This window comes from Neovison vison, chromosome 7 (assembly GCF_020171115.1).
Source record: "Neovison vison isolate M4711 chromosome 7, ASM_NN_V1, whole genome shotgun sequence".
Lineage (NCBI taxonomy): Eukaryota > Metazoa > Chordata > Mammalia > Carnivora > Mustelidae > Neogale > Neogale vison.
The window spans coordinates 180,273,854-180,296,965 of NC_058097.1; the positions used below are offsets into that span (position 1 = coordinate 180,273,854).

Below are 23,112 nucleotides of genomic sequence, written 5' to 3' on the forward strand. Positions count from 1 at the left end.
TCAAGGCGTTCACCCTGGAGCCAGAGCTCAGGTGTTTCGACCTCACCTTGATTGAACCTGCATGGGAAGAACTCTGCGTCTCACCAGGTCTGAGATCTTTGGTTCTCGGCAGGCTAGAATGAAGGAGACAAGAGGGCATCAGCTTTTGCCATATTAACTGCTCACGTTTATTCGGCTCAGATTCATCCCTGACCGCCCTTTCTGGACACCCCCCAGAGGTCTCAGAGGGGAGGTACGCCAGTGGGTGTGGAAAGCTCCCTAGCAAAAGAACTCGCTGCCTTTCATCAAAATTGACAATTCCCTCTGAACAACGCCCATGGGAGATGCACTTCTGAAAAGCCACTCCACCCGGGTGAGGTGAAACCTTGGCTGTCATTAGATTGGGACTATCTGTTCCCACAAATGGCATCGGTGAACTTGATGGAAGGTGGAGTCACGATCAAAAATGAAGGTTCTAAAATAGAGCCCAACACAGGGAACTACAAGGCTCTCATTTAAGACCAGATGGCAGCGTCATCTTGGGTAGTCTTGGGTAGCTGATTCCTCTAGTTCCTTCCTCTGAAATGGAGGCTCCTAATGATCACTTGAGGGCACCTCAAAGCCCAGGCTTAATTTTGCTGAAGTGTCTCTTTCTTCACTTTCCCAATCAAGCGGCCAACATTCATCTAATTAGCAAACTAGAGAACTTTGGTTGTTATTAATTTGTAAGAGAAGAGTTGACAAAAATCTCCAAGGACATATGAAACACCGTTTCCATACTTAATGAAATCAAGAATCGGAGTCTGTATTGGTGAGGAGGAAGGTCGCTTCTGGCTAAAGTCTAAAGTGATTTATTCCTTTCACAAACCTTCCTCTTTCATTTCTTTTCCCATGACTTGGGTTGTTGACAAACACCCAGAAGGGAAAGTGGAGGATTAAGGCAATTATCTGGGTAATCTAGGCCAAGGACATGCTTTTCTTCCTAGGAAACAGCCAGATAATTGTGACCTGCCCCCCAAATACAGGGGCTGTTGACCCGGTTCAGAAAGAAACTATGCATCCCTACCACCAAAGGGGTAAGTTTGAAGGTTCTCTATACAACGTTCCATGTTTTCTGGTCCCAAACCAACCTTTTCAATCTACTTCCCAGAATCCCTGTTGGCCCTACTTTGAGTTTACCATGATCCTTTCACTTCTGCCTATACCTTTTGTTTTCCTTTGTCTTCTGTGACAGGAACATAGTCCCAGCGGCTCTGCACCTCTTGTGAACACTTCCCCGCCTCCCAGATTGGCTTGCCCCCCCTCAGGCCGCATACAACTGTCCTATTTCAAGCAACAGTGACCGTTCCTTTCTCTCAACACACACTGCTCATTTCCTTAACTCGGCCTTGAATGCTGGAGGTCTTGCCATCTTAGTAAGATGTTTTTCTTTATGTTAACATCTTAAACCTCCCGCCACACAGGTTGGCAGGGATATTGTGCTTGTTTTGTTCTTTTATTTCCTGTGCCAACTTCCTATTTCATAGAGAGTAGATAAATGTAGCTATATTGGACCCCACTGATGGCCTCGGTTTTGACCTTGGGTTTACATAGATAAAACCCAGCCCTGTCATCTTTCCTAAACTGCTCTGATAATTTTCTAACTCTTCTTGATCACAGCGAGAAGCTGTGGTTAGGAGAAGCAGGTCTTCCGGAGGTCCAAAAGAGAAGCATATGTTTTCAGGGATGGCTTTCCACCTAGAGTCATAGATGGTTCCAGTGAGAACCCAAGAGGGAATGGTATCTTTTTCAGGGGCTCACACACAGGTAGGGAGCTTCCAAGAGGTCCAACAACTCCATCTATGTCACAAATACTCGTTCGTTACCTTTTATGCAGATGGGCTGTTTCCCTGACCACTCTCCATCCTGCTGGCAAGTTCTCTTCTCATTGCCGCTAAGAACGTATGAGTTATTACAAAAGAAGGACACGACTGTGCCAACTTTGGCATAGCGCCCGTTGATAAGCCCAGGGCCTCCTGTTACCTTCTTGTACCCATTAACTGGACCCCCAGGGTCTGAGCAGTTACTTTCTTCAAGGACTAAAAGAGAAAATAAAAGGGAGAGAAATAAAGAACTATTAAAAGTGTGAAGCATTCCATTTTAGAACCGGATCTTTTCATGTTTCACTGAATTAAAAATGCAGCGATGTGGAGCCTGCCAGCGATGGTGCCCAGAGGAATCAGCAAGAAAAAACTCGTAACAGAAAATGTATGTGTTAGACATGTCCTCCCCTTGTTTTAACAATCTATTCTTAAATCAAGAAGTATTTCGTTCCCCATATAAATAAATTCAACACAACTAGCTCTCCTGTGGTCTTGTTCATTTCTTTCTGGAGCTGTGGGAGCTGGGCAGGCCTGGACAGCAAAAACATCACACTTAGATTTTACAATCAGTACACAGGGATGATTATTTTCCAGTGTCATTGTATTATCTCTTTCATTCCCTAAAGCTGGGGCAATTAAACTAGAGTCCTCAGTTTCCTATTTGTGTTGTACCCAGAAAGCAGAATTTACTAGAGACAAGGCTGCATAGACAAAATGAATTTAGATTTTATGTTTCATTTTCAGGGACACAAGTGTGCTGAAAGGTATAGTTCAAAAATACCAGATGATAGAGGGGCACCCGTGTGGCTCAGTCATTAGGCGTCTGCCTTCGGCTCAGGTCATGATCCCAGGTCCTGGGATTGGGCCCTGCATCACGATCCCTGATCTGCAGGAAGCCTGATTCTCCCCCTCCCTCTGCCACTCCCCCTGCTTGTGTTCCCTCTCTCACTGTGTCTCTCTGTCAAATAAATAAGTAAAATCTTAAAAAAAAAAAAAACCAGATGATAGAAATTCAGAGATACGAAGAAGTTCCCCTGATCTCCAAGTACACACACTTTCCTTCTAAATGTTTAACAATATTCATTACAAAGACATTTATTTTTTAAAAGAAAGAAAGATTTATTTGAGAGAGAGACATTAGAGTGCAGGGATGGGCAGGAGAGGGAGAAGTTCAAGCAGATGCCATGCTGAGTATGGAGCCTGATCCGGGGCTCGATCCCATCACCCTGAGATCATGACCTGAGCTGAAATCAAGATTCAAATGCTTAACCAACTGAGCCACCCAGGTGCCCCCCAAAGGCATTTCTATTCTCTAACTCAGGTTGGACAGTCACACAAAGTAGAAGAGGCAACACCTGCTATTCTGCGCACTGAACAGGATACTAGACAAATCCTGGAAAGATTCCCTCAGATAGGTCACCTGGGTGGCTCAGTGGGTTAAGCCTCTGCCTTCAGCTCAGGTCAGATCCCAGGGTCCTGGGATCAAGCCCCACAACCAACTCTCTGCTCAGCAGGGAGCCTGCTTCCCTCCCCCCACCCCCCCGCCCCTCTGCTTGCCTCTCTACCTACTTGTGATCTCTCTCTCTGTCAAATAAATAAATAAAATCTTTATAAAAAAGATTCGATCGGATAACATATTTTTCTCAAATGGATTATGGCACAATGGTGACTATCACACCCTAAGGACACAGAGTAGGACCCCTGAGGAATTCAGTCATTAATTACTGCATTTGGGTACCAATTGCTGTCAGTCTCCCTGGTCTCTTTTAAATCATTTCTTCTAAAATACAGTCTCATCCCTGTGAAACAGTCCCCAAGCAATGTGATCGTGCTTCTGACATGCTTTTCTTCCCATAAATGCCCGGTTACCTTTTAAGCAACGTGTGTGCTTGCCTCCAGACAAGAAAAGAATCTCCATCCATATAACATTTCTAAAATATCTGAGAACTAAAAATTAGTAAATTTCCCCATGGGCAACTTGGCAAGGTTGCTGATATTAACCAAATTACTGGTTTGTCTACTCTATGATTGCCCACAGACCATGTGGCCGATGATTTCAGTGATATCCTATGTGCTTTGGGGCTACTTAATATGAGCAGTTTCCACAGTGGGAGAAAACTCCAGAACCCCATTTTAATTGTAAAAAATGGACTTCACTGAGGGAGTCTTCCAAAATACCAAATGGCCGAGGGAGGGCAATGCACTTTTTGAAATTTCAAGTGTACTGAGAAAGCCCAGTGCTTGTATTTCCAGAAAAACTTCTATGATGTGGGGGTGGGGGGAGAGGCAGAGAAAGGAGAAAGCCTTCCATATTGCTTCAGTGATGGGACTACCTTCTTTTTTGAGAACAGATTTTATTTATTCATTTTAGAGAGAGAGAACAAGCGCATGAGTGGGAAGAGGAGCAGAGGGAGAGGGAGAGAGAGAATCTCAAGCAGACTCCGTGCTAAGCATGGAGCCCTACACATCAGGCTCAATCTCACGACCCTGAGATCACGGCCTGTGTCAAAACCAAGAATCAGTCGCTTAACCGACAGAGCCACCCAGGTGCCCCTGGACTACCTTCTTAGGCAGAGGCTCACTGAATACTGAACACGTAGCCCAGAAACAAGTAGCCGGAGCCCACAGCTACAACCACCTCAGAAACATGGTGTGTCATACCTGCAAGTTTTAGAAAATGGAATTCACTGCCAACATCAAAACCAGGAGATGGCTCATAAAAATCTTTATTACTGGCTTCTGAAAAAATTCAGATCTGGAAACCCTGGGTCTGTATGGCCACATGGCAATAATCAGCCACCATTGAGAAGTGGCCGTCTGCTGGCCCAGGGGCTGCTGGCTTCCCTTGGCCACAGACCCTGCCTGCTGCCTGGACCGAGCAGTGCTAGACTCTATGGTCAGTTAACCTCAAAAAGAGCTATACTCTGTGCAATGCAAGCCGAGTTCCTCCTCCATTTTGAGTTTTATTTGTCAGAGCTCATGGCTAAGAAAAATTCTGGTGATACTCAAGGCCAGTCCTGAAATACTGAAAGAGAATGAACTACACTCCAGCCACGCTGGCCTCAGCAGAAGGTAAGCAATCCCTTCTACTGTGAGCCTGAGAGGTGGGCTTTCCTTCTTTTGGAAGTAAGGACTCTGTGCTCCTCTAGGCTCCTGCCCCATGTTTCCTAAGTGCAGAATTCCTGAGGATCCTGTTGCTAACTGCGTTTAATATGGGTTTAACCAGCAGGAACGCTGGAGAGTTTGCAAGCCTTTGGAGGTAACAAAGCCTTAGGACAATTCAGGTTATCTGGTCTTTCTCCCTGATGAGGTTTTAAAAGGAAACTTAAAGAGAAACTGAGTCAGGATGTGTAAACAAGTCTGCCCAAGGCTGGGGAATTCTGCCCTCTTTCTAGAATTCTTAGATGCCTACTCTTTTTTAATGAGACATGTCTGAAATCAGGTCATGTGTGTACATTTCACGTAGCACGTCTTTATTTCCAACTCTCAGAGATGTTATGATTAAACCAACAGTGCACCCTAAACTTAATGAGATCTCAGAATGGAAAACTGTTATTTGATTTTGAGTTATTGCTTCCTAGTGCCAAATGATGCTTCTGAGTTGGGGTCCAATGGAATATAAGGCTATGCGGCTGGGGCACCTGGCCGGCTCAGTCACAGGGGCATGGGATTCTGAGCTCAGGATTCTTAATTCTAGTCTCACATTAAGTGTAGAGATTACTTAGAAACAAAATCTTAAAAAAAAAAAAAAAAACAAAAAAAACCCAATATGGCTAAAATTTAAGAGAAACACAGAAAGAGATTTAGGAAGGATTCAGATGCTATCATTGTCAGACACTACTTTACTTAAACGTGCTGAGCATGCTCAAGGAAATAAAACAGAAAACTGAGAACTTCAGTAGAACACTAGAAACCTTAGAAACTAACCAAAGGAGCAATCTAGAATTGCAATGTGACAATGGCAGAAATGTAAAGCTCAGTGGGTAAGGAGAACAGCAAATCAGATACAGCTCATGCATATTAATAGATGGAAACATAACTTACAAGAAAGAATTCAGAATGAAGCCCAAGAGTTAAAAAAGTGGAAAATGTAAAGAAACAGTGAGAAGGTTAATAAAAGCATGTCCTGACATTCCAGGCAAAAGGAATGGAGTAAAACCAGCAGAAAAAGTCTCCCCAACTGATAAAAGACATCTGCCTACAGATCCCAAGACAGGGAAATGTGAAGAAAACCACACAGAGACCTATTACCCAAAACTGCTAAAAGCCAAAATCAGAGAAAAAAAATTTTAAGCTGCCAAAGCTGGGGGAAAAATGGACGGGGAGAAACATACTTTGAGATAATTATAGTCATTATCTCTGGCTTGTAACATCAAAATGATTTTTGCCTCTTTATACTTTTTTCCCCCTGTTTGATAATCAGAACATGTAACCATAAAATTTTGTTGTTTATTGTTTTTGTGGTTGTTTGTTATTTTCATTTTTTAAAGTAGCAGTCAAAATGGTTTGGGTCCTCCCTGCTCAGCCCATAAACCTAGCCTTCAGTCTGCTATGCTCGGTTTTTGACGTTCCCATACCCTCCACACTGTGGGCATCTCATTACCATCATCATAGAGTAATCCAACTTCTCTCCAGCTCTGATGGGAATGAGCTCTTTCACTAGACTCTGGGGGACAAAGAAGGGCTGCCAGAATCAGAAGACACAGGTTCAAATAATTATATGGTACCCAGTGTCCAGAATAAGTACACAGTAGGTCATGGGAGGGGTAAAGGGTAAAATGCATTCATTCTTCCACTTAATGAACCAGAGCATGGGAAACTTACATAATTCTCCAAACCTTGCTTTTCTGGTCTGTAAAACAGGATAATAACACTTAGCAGGCTGGGCTGGTTTTGAGGAATAATTTACATAACACGTAGTCTCCTTTACCCCTGTTTGCCTTTATTTACAAAACACCCAACTTCTTTTAAAAATCAATTCCTCGGGGGCACCTGGGTGGTTTGGTGGGTTGGGCCGCTGCCTTCGGCTCGGGTCATGATCTCGGGGTCCTGGGATTGAGTCCCGCATCGGGCTCTCTGCTCAGCGGGGAGCCTGCTTCCCTCTCTCTCTCTCTGCCTGCCTCTCCATCTACTTGTGACTTCTCTCTGTCAAATAAATAAATAAAATCTTTAAAAAAAAAAATCAATTCCTCAGGGCACCTGGGTGGCTCGGAGGGCTGAGCCTCTCCCTTTGGCTTGGGTCGTGAACTCAGGGTCCTGGGATGGAGCCCCAAGTTGGGCTCTCTGCTCAGCGGGGACCTGCTTCCCTCTCTCTCTGCCTGCCTGCCTACTTGTGCTCTCTCTCTCTCTGCCAAATAAATAAAATCTTAAAAAAAAAAATCAATTCCTTGGGGTGCCTGGGTGGCTCAGTGTTAGGTGTCTGACTCTTTATTTCAGCTCAGGTCATGATCTCTGGGTCCTGGGATTGAGCCCTGTGCCAGGTTCCTCACTGAATCGGCTTGAGGATCCTCTTTCCTTCTCCCTCTGCCCACCTACCTACCCCAGCTCATACGTTCTCTCTCTCTAAAATAAAAATAAATAAGCCTTTAAAAAAAATCAATTCCCCAAATTCATAGACCTTAAAGAAAAACCCACAAGGAAATCTAAAGTCCTATTATTGAGTCTATTTGGATATAAAACAAATAATGAATTCTGGAACACTGAAAAGAAATTTAAAAAAAAAAAAAAGAAGAAGAAGAAGAAGAGAGTTCTCACCAGAAAAACTAACCACGCTGGCACCCTAATCTCAGGCTTTCAGCCTCCAGAACTGTGAGAAAATAAATTTCTATACTTTAAAAATCAATCAATCAATCAATTAAATAAATCAAAGATTCCACTCTCTTTTCTGGCCTCTTGGTAATGCCTATGCATGATGGGCTTCCAGACCTGGACTCAGGGTGTTGACTTAGACTTCCGAGTATCAGCCACAGTCTCTGAACACTCATCTCTCTTAATCCTGCAAAATGAAGCCTTAAAATTGTATTCTTGTATCAAACCTCCACCAGGCATCATACCTCTTCCCTCTCATTTATTTCTCGTACTTGCCAAAGCTGTGCGCTCTCCAAGGATGCTTTTGAACAGTATTCTAAGACTTCCTCTGCACATCTCTTCCTCTCCCGTTTATTTTATTTTATTTTTTTTATTTGACAGAGATCACAGGCAGGCAGAGAGAGAGTGGGGAAAGCAGGCTCCCCACCAAGAAGAGAGCCCAATGTGGGGCTCCATCCCAGGACCCTGAGATCATGACCTGAGCCAAAGACAGAGGCTTAACCCACTGAGCCACCCAGGCGCCGCATCTCTCCCAGTTTAGATGCTGACCTGCTGGGTCCTCAGACCACCTGCATCTCATCGAAGCCTGCTCCCCAGGGTTAGATTTCAAAAACTCTCTATTCCCCCTGTGGGTTCTCTTTTTAGAATCCTTTGTGTCTCCCCATTAAACAGATCCTTGATTCCTTTCTATCTGATTTTTCAAGGGCTTCATGCTTCCTTTCTCCGCAGCAGGATAGACGTTTTCACACAAAGCCAAGTGGGTATGTTAAGGAGCTGCACCCCTGGCCTGAAGGAGAACCCAGCTGCTGCTTTGCTAAGTAAAATATTCCAGGGTTAATAATAATAGCACATTGCCCTGGTCCTTTCAGGACCCAGCCCGGGGACATCAACACATTAAGCTTCGCACGCCTTTACACGCCCTCTCATGAACAGAAACAGTACTTGGGGGGTGCATTCTTGTTTCCAATAAACACTTAAAAAACAACTCTCTAGCTGTCTTTTTTTCTCAAGGTGACAAGATGAGGTGGTTGGCTGTGATGCCACTTTACTGAAAGATATCTGGGAGCTTCGAGATGGCCCTTGTAGTGAAAGCTATTGGTGCCCCATCCATATCCTTTCCCCAGGTCAGCTTCTACACATGAACCTGGCACCTGCCACCTTCGAAGACTGGCCTTGGGCATGGGCACCACCTTGCCTATATGAAGAGCTGAAAGATGCCAAGATGTCCATCCCCTCATACCCACCCCAGGGTTGCCCACAGATGACGACAGAAAGGTGTATAAATAGCTCAACTCCTGTTCCTCAAGGCATCGTTGACACTCCCCAGCACCCTGCCCCGGATTGGACTGAGTCTGGGAGTTGAGTCGAAATCACTCTTGCTTGGTTTCCTCCTCTTTCCCATCTTGCTTCCCCAACTCCCTCACTGGTTAATCTTGAACCTCCTTTCAGAAACCATTTGGGCCCAAAAGCTTGGCTCAGTGACTGGCCTGGGGAACAAACTAAGCAAGGACAGTGCTATTTTCTTAACCCTGGGCTTCAGGGCCCCTTGGGCCTCTCCATGGTGGCACTCCTGATGGGGGTGGGCAGGGTGACAAGACACCAGAAGAGCGGTCTTCTCGGTCCCGGGCATGAAGCTCTGCATGCCTTTTGGCTCCTGGAAGATCCTGACAAGGATGATTGCTGGGGCATCTAAAGAGATCAGATCTCATCCGAAGAGCCTGCAGCCTCCACAGTGCTCTGGCTGCTGGCCAGCCCCACCCCACCCCAGCAGGGATCAGGCGCTCTGTGACACCAAGCTTCTCCAGGCTAACCAGCGCGTACCCAGAATCCACCAGGTGAAGATTTGGTGCTGTCTGGGTAAAACCAGCATCGGTTTTACAACCCGAAAATACAGAGGAGGCCCCAACAACAACAGACCGAACTTCTCACAAGTCCGAATTATGGATCTTAGACTTGGATTGAAACTGACATAAAGCAAGAAAAGTTACATCTTTCTCTCCCCTGACAGGTACACTAAGATGCCTACTGGATAGAAGGGAGGCGAGCTGAGCAGGTCCAGAAGGTCTACCGGGAATGGGTATGATGATGATGGAGACATCTGAGAGTATGTCAAGATAATGTGGAGACATTTCTAGGAAACGCGGTTCTTCGGTACACACAAATAACTCCACTATTTTGTGCTCTCTGGTCAGTCAATTATGCCGGCTATGACAAAAGGAAGTCCACGCTCTTTATCCCTAATTTAGGAAGTGGACCACCTTCCCATCCCCTTCATTATCGCAGTTGATCAAGGGCATGACTACGAAAGAAGAGACCATTAGTGAAGGCCCAGGAATATTTCCTCAGGTTGGGACCACACACTTTCTAACCCGTGTCTGCAAAATGCTAGGCGGCAGAGTTTGCTCAACTCCTTCAGAAGATTCCAAGTCTTTCAGGAAATATTATGGGCTGTCTTCACAAACACCACTGGAGTCTCCACTCACGTCTGCCACTCCATCCAATAAAGAGCTGGGCCGGTTCTTATGCACACACACTTGTGGGCGTGTGTGTGTGTGTGTGAGAGAGAGAGAGAGAGAGAGAGAGAGACTGAGAGAGACTGAGAGAGAGAGAGAGCACGCTCGTTAAAGAAAGAGCAAGATTTCGATTCTCAGGTCTAACACTGGATCTTCTAAAATCAACAATACAATCCTATTTTGAGCGTCCTTCAGACAATGCAATCCAAATATATGTTATTCAGCCCTGATCCAAGGCTTACCTCATACTGTAAAGAAACAACCAAATGCTGATCTAGCTGACCTGAGTACTAGCCCTCTATGAAGTCAGCCCCTCAAAGAGATATTTCTGGGAGGTACTTCAAGCTGAGTTCCCCCAGAAGCAGGCTGTGAGACAGAGAATGCAAGTAGCTTGTTTAGGTGGGAATCCCAGGAAGAACAAATAGTAGTGAGACAGGGAAGTTCACATTATCAATAAAGTTACCACGGGGGGCCACAGAGGGTCGATGCCATTGGGAAACTCCTAGAGACACAGTGGAATCTGCCTCCGACTTACCCTACCCAAGGATCAAGGGGTAGGAGCTATTAACCAAATGCAATCAGTCGTTTGTGGAAGGATGATGGGGTTGACATTAGTTCCTCAGCACCTCCTGTCTGCCCACATACATGAGCCAGTGGGCTTTGGGAGCCCAAGAAAACCCTGAAGCAAAGTATAGGAGTATGGGTTTGGAAGCCAGCAGGGCAGCATACATGTTAATGGTACAAGTGTAATAAAGCCCAGCTACCTTCATTTTTCCAGGAGCAGCAGAAGGTGGAAGGATCTAGCCTTTAGAAATATTTGGTATAAAAAGAGGTTACATTTGTTATTTACAAGTCAGAAGTGGAAGACATTTCCCCAGCACCCATGTGTCTTCAGATAAGGAGAAAGGAAGGAATAGGGGTTGTAATAAAATGGGTCATATTTGCATCTCCTGCTGAACTTGTGTTCACTTTCACTTAATATACAATGAGAGCCACACCATCTAAGGCATTTCTCTGTTGGCCTTTGCTGCCAGAAAATCAGAATCAGAGACAGCCAAGGCCGATCATTTCACTGGATGAAAACGTGGAAGCGCCATTTCACACCCTTGTGTGAATATTCTCTTTCGCTCGTTCTTGCCCTGCTTCTAAATCATTTTGATTCCTTGTAATTACTATTACTCATACTCTGCTTGTCTTCAGAAATGGTTTGATGTCATTTACAAAACTGCACATCAAAACATGTACATTTCTTTTCTGGATATGCATAGGAATGAAATACTTGTGGAAGCCAGACAGCCCCCCGATTTAAAAAAAAAAAAAAAACTAAATCAGGGTGCTACTTTGTCTTTTTAATAAGAGCTGAAAGATTATCTGAGAATTCTGGCAAAGGAAACAGATCCAAAGTCAACACAATTTGTGACCCCTTACCTAGCTGGTCTTGGGGGCTGGGTGATGGGGACCTGTTGGTCTCAATTCTTAGCACACTCTTGGTATACACCCGTTCTCACAGGTCTCCAAAATCAAGGAAACAGTTTGTGACAGAATTTTCATTTAGTTTGGAAAAGGCATTAACTTTCTGACTGGGCTTTGTTCATTCTAGAAACCTGAACGAACATGAGAGCAACAGCCAGAGACAAGTCCTGGATGGGCCTCCTCTCTTCCTCACTTTTCCTGTTCAGCTTATATTTGAGTGTAGGGCCTTTGGGCCAAACCCATTATCTTTCACCTCCACAAAGGTCTCCCCCACCAGGCATAAAGACACCAACAGGAGTCCCCACCACAAACCCTTTTTATCTCTTTCCAGCCAATGGAACGCTGTCCCCCGATGCTACCCAGCCCCCTGTGGGTGCAAATGAGACCGTATCCATGCGAAATTAGCTTGGATGGCACACACTGCTCTTTCTTCATCCGGCAGCAGTTTGGAGGCTAAGGCTCATAATTAGCTATTTGATCTTAATCAGTATTGTCCTTGGCCCCTGGTACACTGTGTCTTTCGGATACCACTTTTCCGGTGTTTGGATGGCCTACTTACTAAGACAGCAGACACTGCCTGCGTCTAAGAGACAGGTCAACTTTGAAAAATGTTCAGAAAGTACTGGCCATTTTACTTGTGTTAAAAATCCACCTGACATCCTCGTCTCGTGGAATAAGTGAGTAACCTACGTATACGGGTAGAAACTTAGCTACTACCCTCCCCCTAGAGGACCAGCCCGGTGACAGTGTTCCCCTAATCTCAGGTTTCTGAGTCAGCTTTTGGGGATGGGGTGGGAGGTGGATAGTAATGCTAAACTACTGGGGGAAATGTCCCCCTCCAGCGTTTATAGTCAGCTTTTCAAAATAGAAGAACTACGCAGCATGGAAATCCTGGAAATCGCTTGAACGAGGAATCGTGTTCTGTTTAGCCTTGGGGATGGAGACAATGGGCTGCTGAGCCCATCTGAGTCCCAAGAGACTTTGCCCTCTTAGTCCCAACCTTTGCCCAAGGTTGATATTGGAGTTGTTTTATGTTTCTGCCAAATAGAAGGAAAAAAATATGCTGCATAGCCCTGCCTTATTTCCCCAGGGCCTCGTGCCTACCAGACACTCAACCCTGTTTGGCTAGATGGATCTGTCAAGTGGCGAGGGTCCCAGTACCTACCCCGCGGGGACGCTGAAACGATGAAATGAGACAAGGTCACAGAAAGCACACAGCCTGGCCTACACTGGGAACCGAGACAGTAGAAACTACTGTTGTTTTCAGTACCTGGATGTCAGCGGACATGTCTTCTGTTTTGTAGAGAGGAAGGTTTCCTCTTCTGAAGCAGGGTGACAGAAGGAGGTGGAAACCCCAGGAGGCAGGAGCTTTTAGAGAAAAGTGGGGGGCCCTCTAGCTTCGATCAAGGGGCTAGTGTCCGTCTCACAGTCCGTGAAGGCAGGGATGTTTGTCCCCAGAAGTTCGTTCTGCTTTGCTGTCACATTCTCCCACTCTCTGCTCCCTCCAGCCTCTTCCCTCGGTGGCAGCCACCCTACACTTGCTCTAATGGATTACCTCTTCACCTAGAACCAAAATAAAATCTGCCTCCGGGCGTTAGGTCCCGCCTCAGTGACCTCAGCTGCCAAAGCAAAAGCCAAGAGGCCCTGTCAGGGGCAGGCGAGTGGAAGGAAATTCTTAGTAAAACGGTGTGGGTCTGGCCCTTGCCAGTCTGAGGGCTGCTCCGTCCCGAGCTCATGGAGAAGCCAGGCTGGAAAGTTCACAGTGCAGCATCCCAGGTCCTCTTATTATCTGCTGGGATGGTGTCCATAATGAAAAGGATTGCTGACGCGTCCAACACACCCGTCCTATACCAAGCACCAAGCATCCCAGAATGGGGTATAGCAATGCTTTGTTAAGAGAATCAAGGCCCGTGGAGCCCATCAGGGTTAATGCTAAAATGTGACGTCGTCGAGGCAGACTCAGACTCACCCAGCAAGGAATGGCCCAAACCACAAGGCAACGCGTCCTCTGAATTAACAAATAACCAATTCCTTGATAACTGTATAAAGGCAGCCTCTACTGTATTCAGTAATAGCTCTTGCTTTTCAGATCTTAACCTAAATGAGATGGCATCCCTCTAAATACACCACAAAGGATGTCAGAGATTCATTTCTGTGCTAGGGAGGGAAGTAGAGGGGAGGCTTAGGTGTAAGGAGGCATATGAGAAGGTAGCTGTCCATTAGCTCATGGTCTTCTTGAGGCTCCTCCAATTTCTGAAGCCTCCGGGCTATCAAGTACTTGGTAACAGCTATGGATTCCCCAGGACTCTTCTATAGGATTATCTCTCTACCTCTCATGCCATCTCAAGCCCATCTGCTCATTCTCTTTGGTGCCATGTCCCTCTAATCAAACATCTCAGTGATAGTCTAGAGCACCAGTTTCCTACATGACCACCAGGAGACAGACATATAACCCAACCCATGTTAAATGAGGGACTTCTGAAAAACCCCGTGAGAAAAAGGGAGGCCGACCAGATAACATGATGCTTGGGCAACCCACCACGGAGTGTCCAAATCCAGTCCCTCGCGGGCATTACTCCCTCATCCTTTCTTAAAGCCCCATCTCTGGGCTGCCTTGGTTACAAAAGCTCCCCTAACATCATGCCCAGTGGGGGTGTCTTCTCCTGGGATCTACGATTCCTCATGATAATGACATGGGCAGTATCTACTTGCCTATTAAAACCAGATCCTTCCTGCCTGTACCCAAGTGCCATGGTAAGCAAGATTTTGTATCTGGCCATGACCCGCAAAATGCAGTTCACGGAGGAAACTGAGAAAGTTGAGGGGAGAATTTTCCTAAACCCTGGAACCCCAAGAAAAGTGTGTCATAATCATCTAGTCTGTAGAAACTGGTTGTTGTTCCCGCAACCCCTTATCTGGAGAATCCCCTACTTTCTGCCAAACTTTCAATGGCCATAATAGGGGAGGCGAAAAAGGAAGTATGCGAAGTGAAATAAGACCAAGAAAGACCAATACCACAAAGTTTCATTCAGATGTGAAATCTGAAAAGCAAAACAAATGACTAACAAAAACAAAGGGCACCTGGGTGGTTCAGCAGGTTAAAGCCTCTGCCTTCTGCTCAGGTCATGACCCCAGAGTCCTGGAATTGAGCCCCACATCGGGCTCTCTGCTCAGCAGGGAGCCTGCTTCCCCCTCTCTGCCTGCCTCTCTGCCTCCTTGTGATCTCTGTCTGTCAAATAAATAAATAAAATCTTAAAAAAAAAAAAAAGGGCAGAAATGAACCTATAAACATAGAGAACAAAGGGGTGGTGGCCAGAAGGAAGGATGTGGGGGATGGGCTAAAGGGCGAAGGGGCTTGGGAGACCCAGGCTCCTAGGTAGGAAATGGGTAAATCACAGGAATGAAAGGCACAGAATACAGCCAGTGATACCGGCACAGAGGGCAGGGAGTGGCACACAGTGGCAGGGAGTCTAGCATAACCTAGAGAGAAACTGAGTCACTACGTCCTACACCTGAAACTAAGGAAACATTGTGCGTCAACTATACTCCAAAAAGAAAAGTAATGGCTCCCGGGACGCAACTCAGCGCCTTACATGTAAGGATTATTTCATTCCGTTCCCCACACACGCTCTGAGAAATATGTGGTATTCTCTTTCTGAACTTTATAAGTGGGGAAACTGAGGCCCGCTGGAGGGAAATGGGCTGCTCAGGTCATCTGGCTGGTAAATGTCAGGCTGAGAGTCAAACCCAGGTCTCTCTGCCCAGAGAGCCTTAGCTCTTCACCCCAGAATGTACCATCCCGCTACAGACAAAGAGGCTCCTGTCTTCCATAAATTAAGGCTGAGACTGGCCCTTGGAACGGTGTGAAAGCCAGGACACAGTTCATGTTTACAACGCCGCTCCTGAGAGCTCTTAGCACAATCTGCACGCATCCCGCCGCAGCCCGTCATCTCCCATCTGCAACAGGAAAGGTGCTCTTGACCCACTGACGGCCTCGGCACATTCCCACTGTGCCAGGGTTACGGTTCCCATGAAAACCCCAAAGTTCCTAATCACTTATTCTGATGAGAAATGCGGATGCCCCTTTGAAGCTAAAGTATAAAGTGAACCCCTCATCTGGGGCTCTTTCTTCCCAGTCCTCGGGACAGGCGAGTGGGAAACCTGACGCTCCAAACCCCAAACGAATCCGGATTCCCCAGTGTTCTTTAATTGGTGGAAGCCGATTTGTTTTGTTCAAGGCGCGTCAGAGCCTGCAGTGTGAGCTTGGTGCCCCAAGATTTAGCCCGTTTCATCGTCCTTCATTAGGATGCAAGGGAAAGCCCAGGCATTGATAACTGGGCCAGGGGAACAAAGGCAACATGGAAACCGGAGCGGGGCAATGAATCCCTCGCTTTCCACTGGGACAAAACAAGATTCCCACCATTTACTCAAGAACTTATTTTGTCCTTGTGTTCCATACAAAGAAACAGGAAACTTCAGAGAGGAGGAAAAAAAAAAAAAAACTTGGGGGGGAACCCGTGGTTCCTTACACGGTGGCCCAGGGAGGTTGGGGTCACCGAGGGTGCTGGCAGGAGGTTAGCTTGGTCCCAGAGCTGAGGAGGGGCCAACTCCCTGTTTTTTGCTCTTAGAAGAGGTCACCTGAGAGCAGAAGAAGTTTGCTCCCCCTTGGAAACACCAGGAGGAGAGATCTGGGGTAGCAGCAATATGGACCGCACTGGGAACCGTCAGCCTCTTGATGACCAAATGAGGCAGACCTGTGCGGGTTGCTTCTTCCTCCTCCTTTACTACTCTAGGGAGTCCGGGCACCAGACCTTCCCTCAGACCCATTCACCTTCCTTTGAAAATAAGTCCATTCTCAACTTGACAAGAAGAGACCCTCGTCTCTCAAATGTGAGTTCTGATTCTTATTTTGAGGACCGGTGATTGTAACGGCTCATCTTGTAAACTGGGGAAGCCTTTTTGGGGACCATTTCAGCTGTTCTTCTTCAGGATTTCAATCTATGGACCCTTTGAATTAACAGTTCAACATCCAGGAATTTCTTTTACAAAAATACCTTGAACACATGAATCAAGAAATCGGTGTTAGGATACTTATCGCTCCTTTCTTTAGAGTAATAAATTAAGCATGGGATCAAGTCCATCTTAAGGGATTAGATGAGTGGATATGATGGTATACACATCCCTACAAGGGAATACTCAGAAAATCACTTGTTCTTAATGCAGTAGACCAACATGGACTGGCCTGGGGAAAATGTCCATGAGGCAGGGACCAAAAACAACAAGTTGAAAAATTGCCTGTATACTTTAATGCACTTTCGTCTGAAACTTGGTTTCTCAAATTGGGCATGGCTGACACTTGGGCCAGATCACTCTCTGGTCTGGGTCTGCACGGCTGGTCTCCACCCTCTAGATGCCAGAGGTAGCCTCCCCTCCCTGCAATGAGGACAATCAACAATGATTCTAGATGTTGCCAAAGGCCCCTGAAGGCCAGAATACGAGCTAAAATCCCAACAGAGAATCAGTGACTTAAGATACTGATTTATCAACAACTTGGATTTGCACATCATAGAAAAAAGTCCAACAGGACCACAATAACAGTGATTCCACTGGGAACCAGGATGGGTCAGGGGAAATAATGTGGTTTTTTTTTATTTGATACACTGCTGGACTGTTTGATTATTTTTACACATATATCTTTCTTCTGTAAGTAAGCAGAAAATCTATTTCTATTCCAGTCCCACTCACATTCTTAAATATATACCAAGAAAAGAGTGAGAATAGCTTCCTTCAAGAGACAGAGGGCGCGCCTGGGTGGCTCAGAGCGTTAAGCCTCTGCCTTCGGCTCAGGTCATGATCCCAGGGTCCTGGGATTGAGCCCCGCATCTCTCTGCTCAGCAGGGAGCCTGCTTCCCTTCCTCTCTCTCTGCCTGCTTGTGATCTCAGTCTGTCAAATAAATAAATAAAATCTTAAAAAAGAAAGAGAGAGAGAGACAGAGAATCGCGATTCTCTCTGGAAAAGAGTGACAGGCAGAGCTTACCTGGTGAGGAAAAGTCCTTTGAGAGGACTAGATAATGGGACACACTGACATGCCCAGAGCTTGTCAATTGTTCAGCTGGTAAGAACCGTGTCTGGGAAGCAGTGAACAGTATGGGAAGTGTGAAATTCTAGCCTTGAGTTTTGAAGCGGATGGGGACCAGTGACTTGCGTTCTCTGTTTTATCTGCTAAATCCTTTATCTGCTAAAAGGAACATCCATCCACCTTCCTGCAAGACTTCGGAAGGGCAGACCGTTAAGGCAGCATCTATGAAGCGGTTCCCCTCATCAGATCTCCTACCGCTTCAATAAAAGATGGAATTCTCATTCATATTTGATTTGGTGCTTTGAAAGCGATTTTGTAAAACAAATGCCGGGTTCAATTTGGGCTTTTCAAAGTTTAGAGAATCCCAGAATACTCGAGTTTCTTGTTCATTTTGAAGCAATTTCCTCCAGGGATCTTTTTCCAGTTCAGTGGTATACTCATGAAGAAAACAACAAAGTAAATATCACCCCCCCTTTTGTTTTTCTAGCTAATAGGTTACTCTAGAAAACCACTAAGGTTTTGGTTTGCAGTTTACAAGGTAAACTGCCACAGCCAATTTTCGTGATGCTTCTTCCCTCATTGAGTTAGCTGGAACTCCTTCTGAATTTCCTAAAAGGAAAAACAAATCTAAATCTTATAAAAAATAATAAAACATTTGGTCTCCCACATGAATGCCAGCAAATGATCAGATACCCACCATCAATACCCTCACCTAGTTACAACTACAAGATACTAAGGGAATTTTGGTTTTTGAGTGACAGTTTAAAAAGTGGCTAGAGGGAAATCTCTTGTCCATCTAGGCTGGTGTTCAATAAATGGTGTTGGGAAAATTGGACAGCCACGTGCAGAAAAATGAAATTGGACCATTTCCTTACACCACACACAAAAATAGATTCAAAATGGATTAAGGACCTCAATGTGAGAAAGGAATCCATCAAAATCCTTGAGGAGAACACAGGCAGCAACCTCTTCGACCTCAGCCGCAGCAACATCTTCCTAGGAACATCGCCAAAGGCAAGGGAAGCAAGGGCAAAAATGAACTTTTGGGATTTCATCAAAATCAAAAGCTTTTGCACAGCAAAGGAAACAGTTAACAAAGCCAAAAGACAACTGACAGAATGGGAGAAGATATTTGCAAACAACATATCAGATAAAGGACTAGTGTCCAAAATCTATAAAGAACTTAACAAACTGAACACCCAAAGAACAAATAATCCAATCAAGAAATGGGCAGAGGACATGAACAGACGTTTCTGCAAAGAAGACATCCAGATGGCCAACAGACACATGAAAAAGTGCTCCATCTCACTCGGCATCAGGGAAATACAAATCAAAACCACAATGAGATATCACCTCATACCAGTCAGAATGGCTAAAATCAACAAGTCAGGAAATGACAGATGCTGGCGAGGATGCGGAGAAAGGGGAACCCTCCTACACTGTTGGTGGGAATGCAAGCTGGTGCAACCACTCTGGAAAACAGCATGGAGGTTCCTCAAAATGTTGAAAATAGAACTGCCCTATGACCCAGCAATTGCACTACTGGGAATTTACCCTAAAGATACAAACGTAGTGATCCAAAGGGGCACGTGCACCCGAATGTTTATAGCAGCAATGTCCACAATAGCCAAACTATGGAAAGAACCTAGATGTCCATCAACAGATGAATGGATCAAGAAGATGTGGTATATATACACAATGGAATACTATGCAGCCATCAAAAGAAACGAAATCTTGCCATTTGCGACAACATGGATGGAACTAGAGCGTATCATGCTTAGCGAAATAAGTCAAGCTGAGACCAGAAGTGATTTGAGACTAGTTCATAACTCAGGTTATGAATCAGTTCATAATGACACATTTTACATTCTTTTTCATTACATGTGTTTGCTTTGTTTTCCTTTGTTCTCTGGATGGAATAACAATGCTAAGAAGTCAATGTTTGACTTGTAAGCAACTCCTTAATATTTTAAATTGATCAAACTTTTGATCAATTTCCCTCCCTACCACCCCCCCCATTCCTTACCCCTGCCCTGATCTGACCCAGCTCCTTAAAGCATTTTGGCTTATTTGGTAATATTTCACTTGTCTCCAATTTCACCTTGTTTTTCAAAGCTCTAGTTATTGTGCAATCAGTTATTTCATCAAGAAATTAATCCTCTCCCTTCTCCCCTTTTTTTCTACCTCTGAATTTTAAAGGGTAAAGCCCAGGATTTGCCAGGATTTGTCAAGATTCCAGATTTGCTCTATACACACATTTTTAAAACAAGGAGAAAGCAGCATTTCTCTTCTGTGCCTTGCACACAACACTGCAGATTCAAACAAGGCAGGAACCATGAAGCAGAACATCTTTTTCTAAGCACCGGGCATAGCCACACCAGGTCAGCTGCACCAAGCTGAAGCAAGGGATGCTTTTGGAAGAATGCAGTGACACACCCGGGGACACACTGGTGACACCATGGCTTCCGTCTGCCTTGTTTACAAAGAAAACTCATGAAATTGACTGAAAAATAAGCGAGACGTATAGAATGCTACCAGACCAGGGTCTCTGATGGGATGACCCTGAAGTACCTATGTATGATAGTTACGATAGTAGCAGACCCTGCTGGTGATCTGCCCTCAGATGCTGTTTGCCTTCCCCATCCTCCAGTCCACACTGTTTTACTTCCAGTGGCTTTCACCTGAGATCTCTTTGATTATTCAAGGATTTACTAGAACCACTCTGCCCACATGCATAGAAAGTCAGGCATGTTCTCCTACACACCCAGGGCAGCTCTTGGCCAATGGCTGGTCTCAGGGGGGCTATGAAAGCCCAGCTGCCTTGCTATAAAGCCAGGACCCACTCGGAGATGTAATTTACATGCCAGATTCCACTGAGGCTGGATTTTGCCTGAAATCACACCTTTGCTTGGCTTCCCTCCCTTCCCAGCCCAGCTTCCCCACTCCCTTGCCAGCTTCTCTGGGACTGTGTCCTAATATACCACCTGTACCCACACTCATCACTCAGGATCTGCTGGGGGAAAACCCTACCTAGGCTCTTATCTGTCCTCCTTTGCCTTGCCCCCAAATTTTCAACCTTCTCATTCTTCTGCCCATCTCCCTCTGCACTGAGAGCTGTAGTTCATGACATCTGTGTGAGGTCTCAAGTCTCTGTTAGAACATGTGTCACATCCAAGGCTTGGTTACCAGAGACCCCTGAGAAATGACTTCCGGTTAGTGCTGAGGTCCTCTATACCAATGGCTTCAGACCACAGAACAACATCCCAGAGGCTATGAATGCTACCCCGGGGGCAGACCTCCAAATTTCAGATCTTACCATGGACAGGGAGTTCAGATGAGAGCCCCAGGAGCCTCTATGATGGTGGATTTCTCCTGCTGGCCCTTCGTCCATGTTTTTGAGCTCTGAATATGATCTGAGGCCATCAAAGTCATATCTTTTTGAGGGGTATAAGCAGCAGGGGAGGTCTGGAAATGTCAATGGGAAGACCTGGGTGGTTCCTGACACCCTGAGTCAGAAAGGCTGCGCAACCCCGAGAAACCCTCGATGGGATTGTCCACATTACGTGCCACCCTGGACAGACCAACCTAATCACCAACAACAGGCTTCGCAAGTTCCCAGAGCCCTCTCCACGCCAGCTCCACGGACACCCTAACTCTCACTCCGGAGGCATACTCACGATTTTCACAGCGCTGCCCAGTGTAGCCTGCCAGGCAGGCACACTTGTAAGATCCGGTTTTGTCAAGGAGGCAAGTGCCATCGTGGAAACAGGGAGAAGAGGAACATGCTGTAAGAGAAAAGGCAATTTCCCTCAGGGTCACGGAGCGGTGAGGTCAACGTCTTCAAGCCCAGAGCCTTGACCAGAGTCTTTCGCTTGCCTATTCAAGTCTTCCTCTTACAATACTTTTTTTTTTTACTGGATTCCTGTTAGCATTGTTTGCGAATGCCTGAAACAGGTACATATCTCGTTATTTGATATTTCTGAAGGCCTCTAAAGTATGGTCCTATAGTCCGAAAAGCCTAACGCCAGCACAAATAGGTACACCACGTGATTGGGGAGAGGCACGCCTTGAACCCTCCCATAAGGACTCCAAGGGAGGGAGGCAGCCTCGGGGAATTTTCGATCATCTTTTTTCAAGAAAGCATCCTGGGCAAGGAGGGAAAGGAACTGGAAGAGCTTCAAGACACTGTTGAAAACGTACCTGAGAATTTCCCAGCACACATTCTGTACACATTAGTCCTGCAAAATGTTGATGTGTTCAACTGAGAAAGGGCTGTGGACTCAACTATGGTGGGGAAAGCACTACTGGCATTAAATGATAATTAACCGGATTTCTTAAATGCAGAACTTCTCAGACTGTTCCAAGTCCTAATGTGCACCTCACATAACGCCTGACCTTTCCCAAACTCATCTGACTGTGTCTTTACAAAAGACTATTTTTCTACAGAGAACACTTTGGGAAACAGAGGTCTGTGGGCTAACCCACTCTAACCCTACATTCACTAATCCTGACATGGAACTACACTGCCGGGCCCAGTTCCACAAGCCCATACAGAGGGCGCCCCCCCACCCCACCCCACCGCCCATGTGAGGCACCAGAGTCGGACATTCTGTTTACCAAACTAGAGCTTTCTGACAAAAAATACACAATGACCATCACCTGACGCGTAATAGATTTAGTGTCAGGAAAGAGGAAAAAGTGTTCTAAGATGCTCCAGCTGGGACAAAATCATAACCCACTGGAACAAGAGAAAAGTGTTAGCAGAGGAAAATGCATGGGATACACACTCTGAGGGCTGGGATTGGGTAGGCAAGTGTGGAGGAGTTCACCATAGCCTGAGATTAAAAACCCAAGTATAAGCACACAAACAGGGTGTCTGAGGAACCGGAAGTGCTGCCTTCTACTTGACAACACAGACCAGCATTTCCCAAAGTTCTCTGTTGGGGGCTGAGGAGTCCCCTTCCAAGGAGGAAGAGACCCTCCTGACCCTCCCCCAGTCCCAGGGTCACAGGCTGGTAAGCCACTGCTGCTTCTCCTGACTTCCCTGACAGCCAGCCTTGCTGACTGCCACCAGGATCTCCATACGTGCCTCAAGTGTGCCCTTACCCAGCTGTGGCTGGCCCTGTATTCCCAAGGGCAAGGACCAGTTACAAGCTGACCCAACTCCCCATACCACAGCATCACAGCCACCAGAACCCCCAGGCCTGCACAGCTCCACAGGGGACACCCTCGGAAGACTATGGGCCCACAGATGAGCAGCAATTGCTGAGTGCTCACGGGAGACAGTCTAAAGGAAGGGCAGGTGGGGCGGGGGTGGGGGGACAAGGACAAGGCTGAAAGGACAATGCTGCAGAAGGTTGACCCCAACCACACCCACCATCCCAGGGCTGCCACCAA

At 46.0% G+C, this 23,112-nt stretch overlaps 1 protein-coding gene across 3 annotated transcripts in view; it reads right to left on the reverse strand.

Moving 5' to 3' along the window:
- The window catches only part of PAMR1 (peptidase domain containing associated with muscle regeneration 1), a 155,041-nt gene that overhangs the window by 7,750 nt on the left and 124,179 nt on the right, over positions 1-23,112 (reverse strand). For all 3 annotated transcript variants that reach the window (XM_044259088.1, XM_044259086.1, XM_044259087.1), the window contains exons 6-8: positions 21,393-21,500; positions 1,845-2,057; positions 47-113 (exon numbers count right to left, since the gene is read on the reverse strand). In XM_044259088.1, coding sequence (XP_044115023.1) covers positions 47-113; positions 1,845-2,057; positions 21,393-21,500 — 388 coding nt within the window. The remainder of the gene's footprint in view (positions 1-46; positions 114-1,844; positions 2,058-21,392; positions 21,501-23,112) is intronic.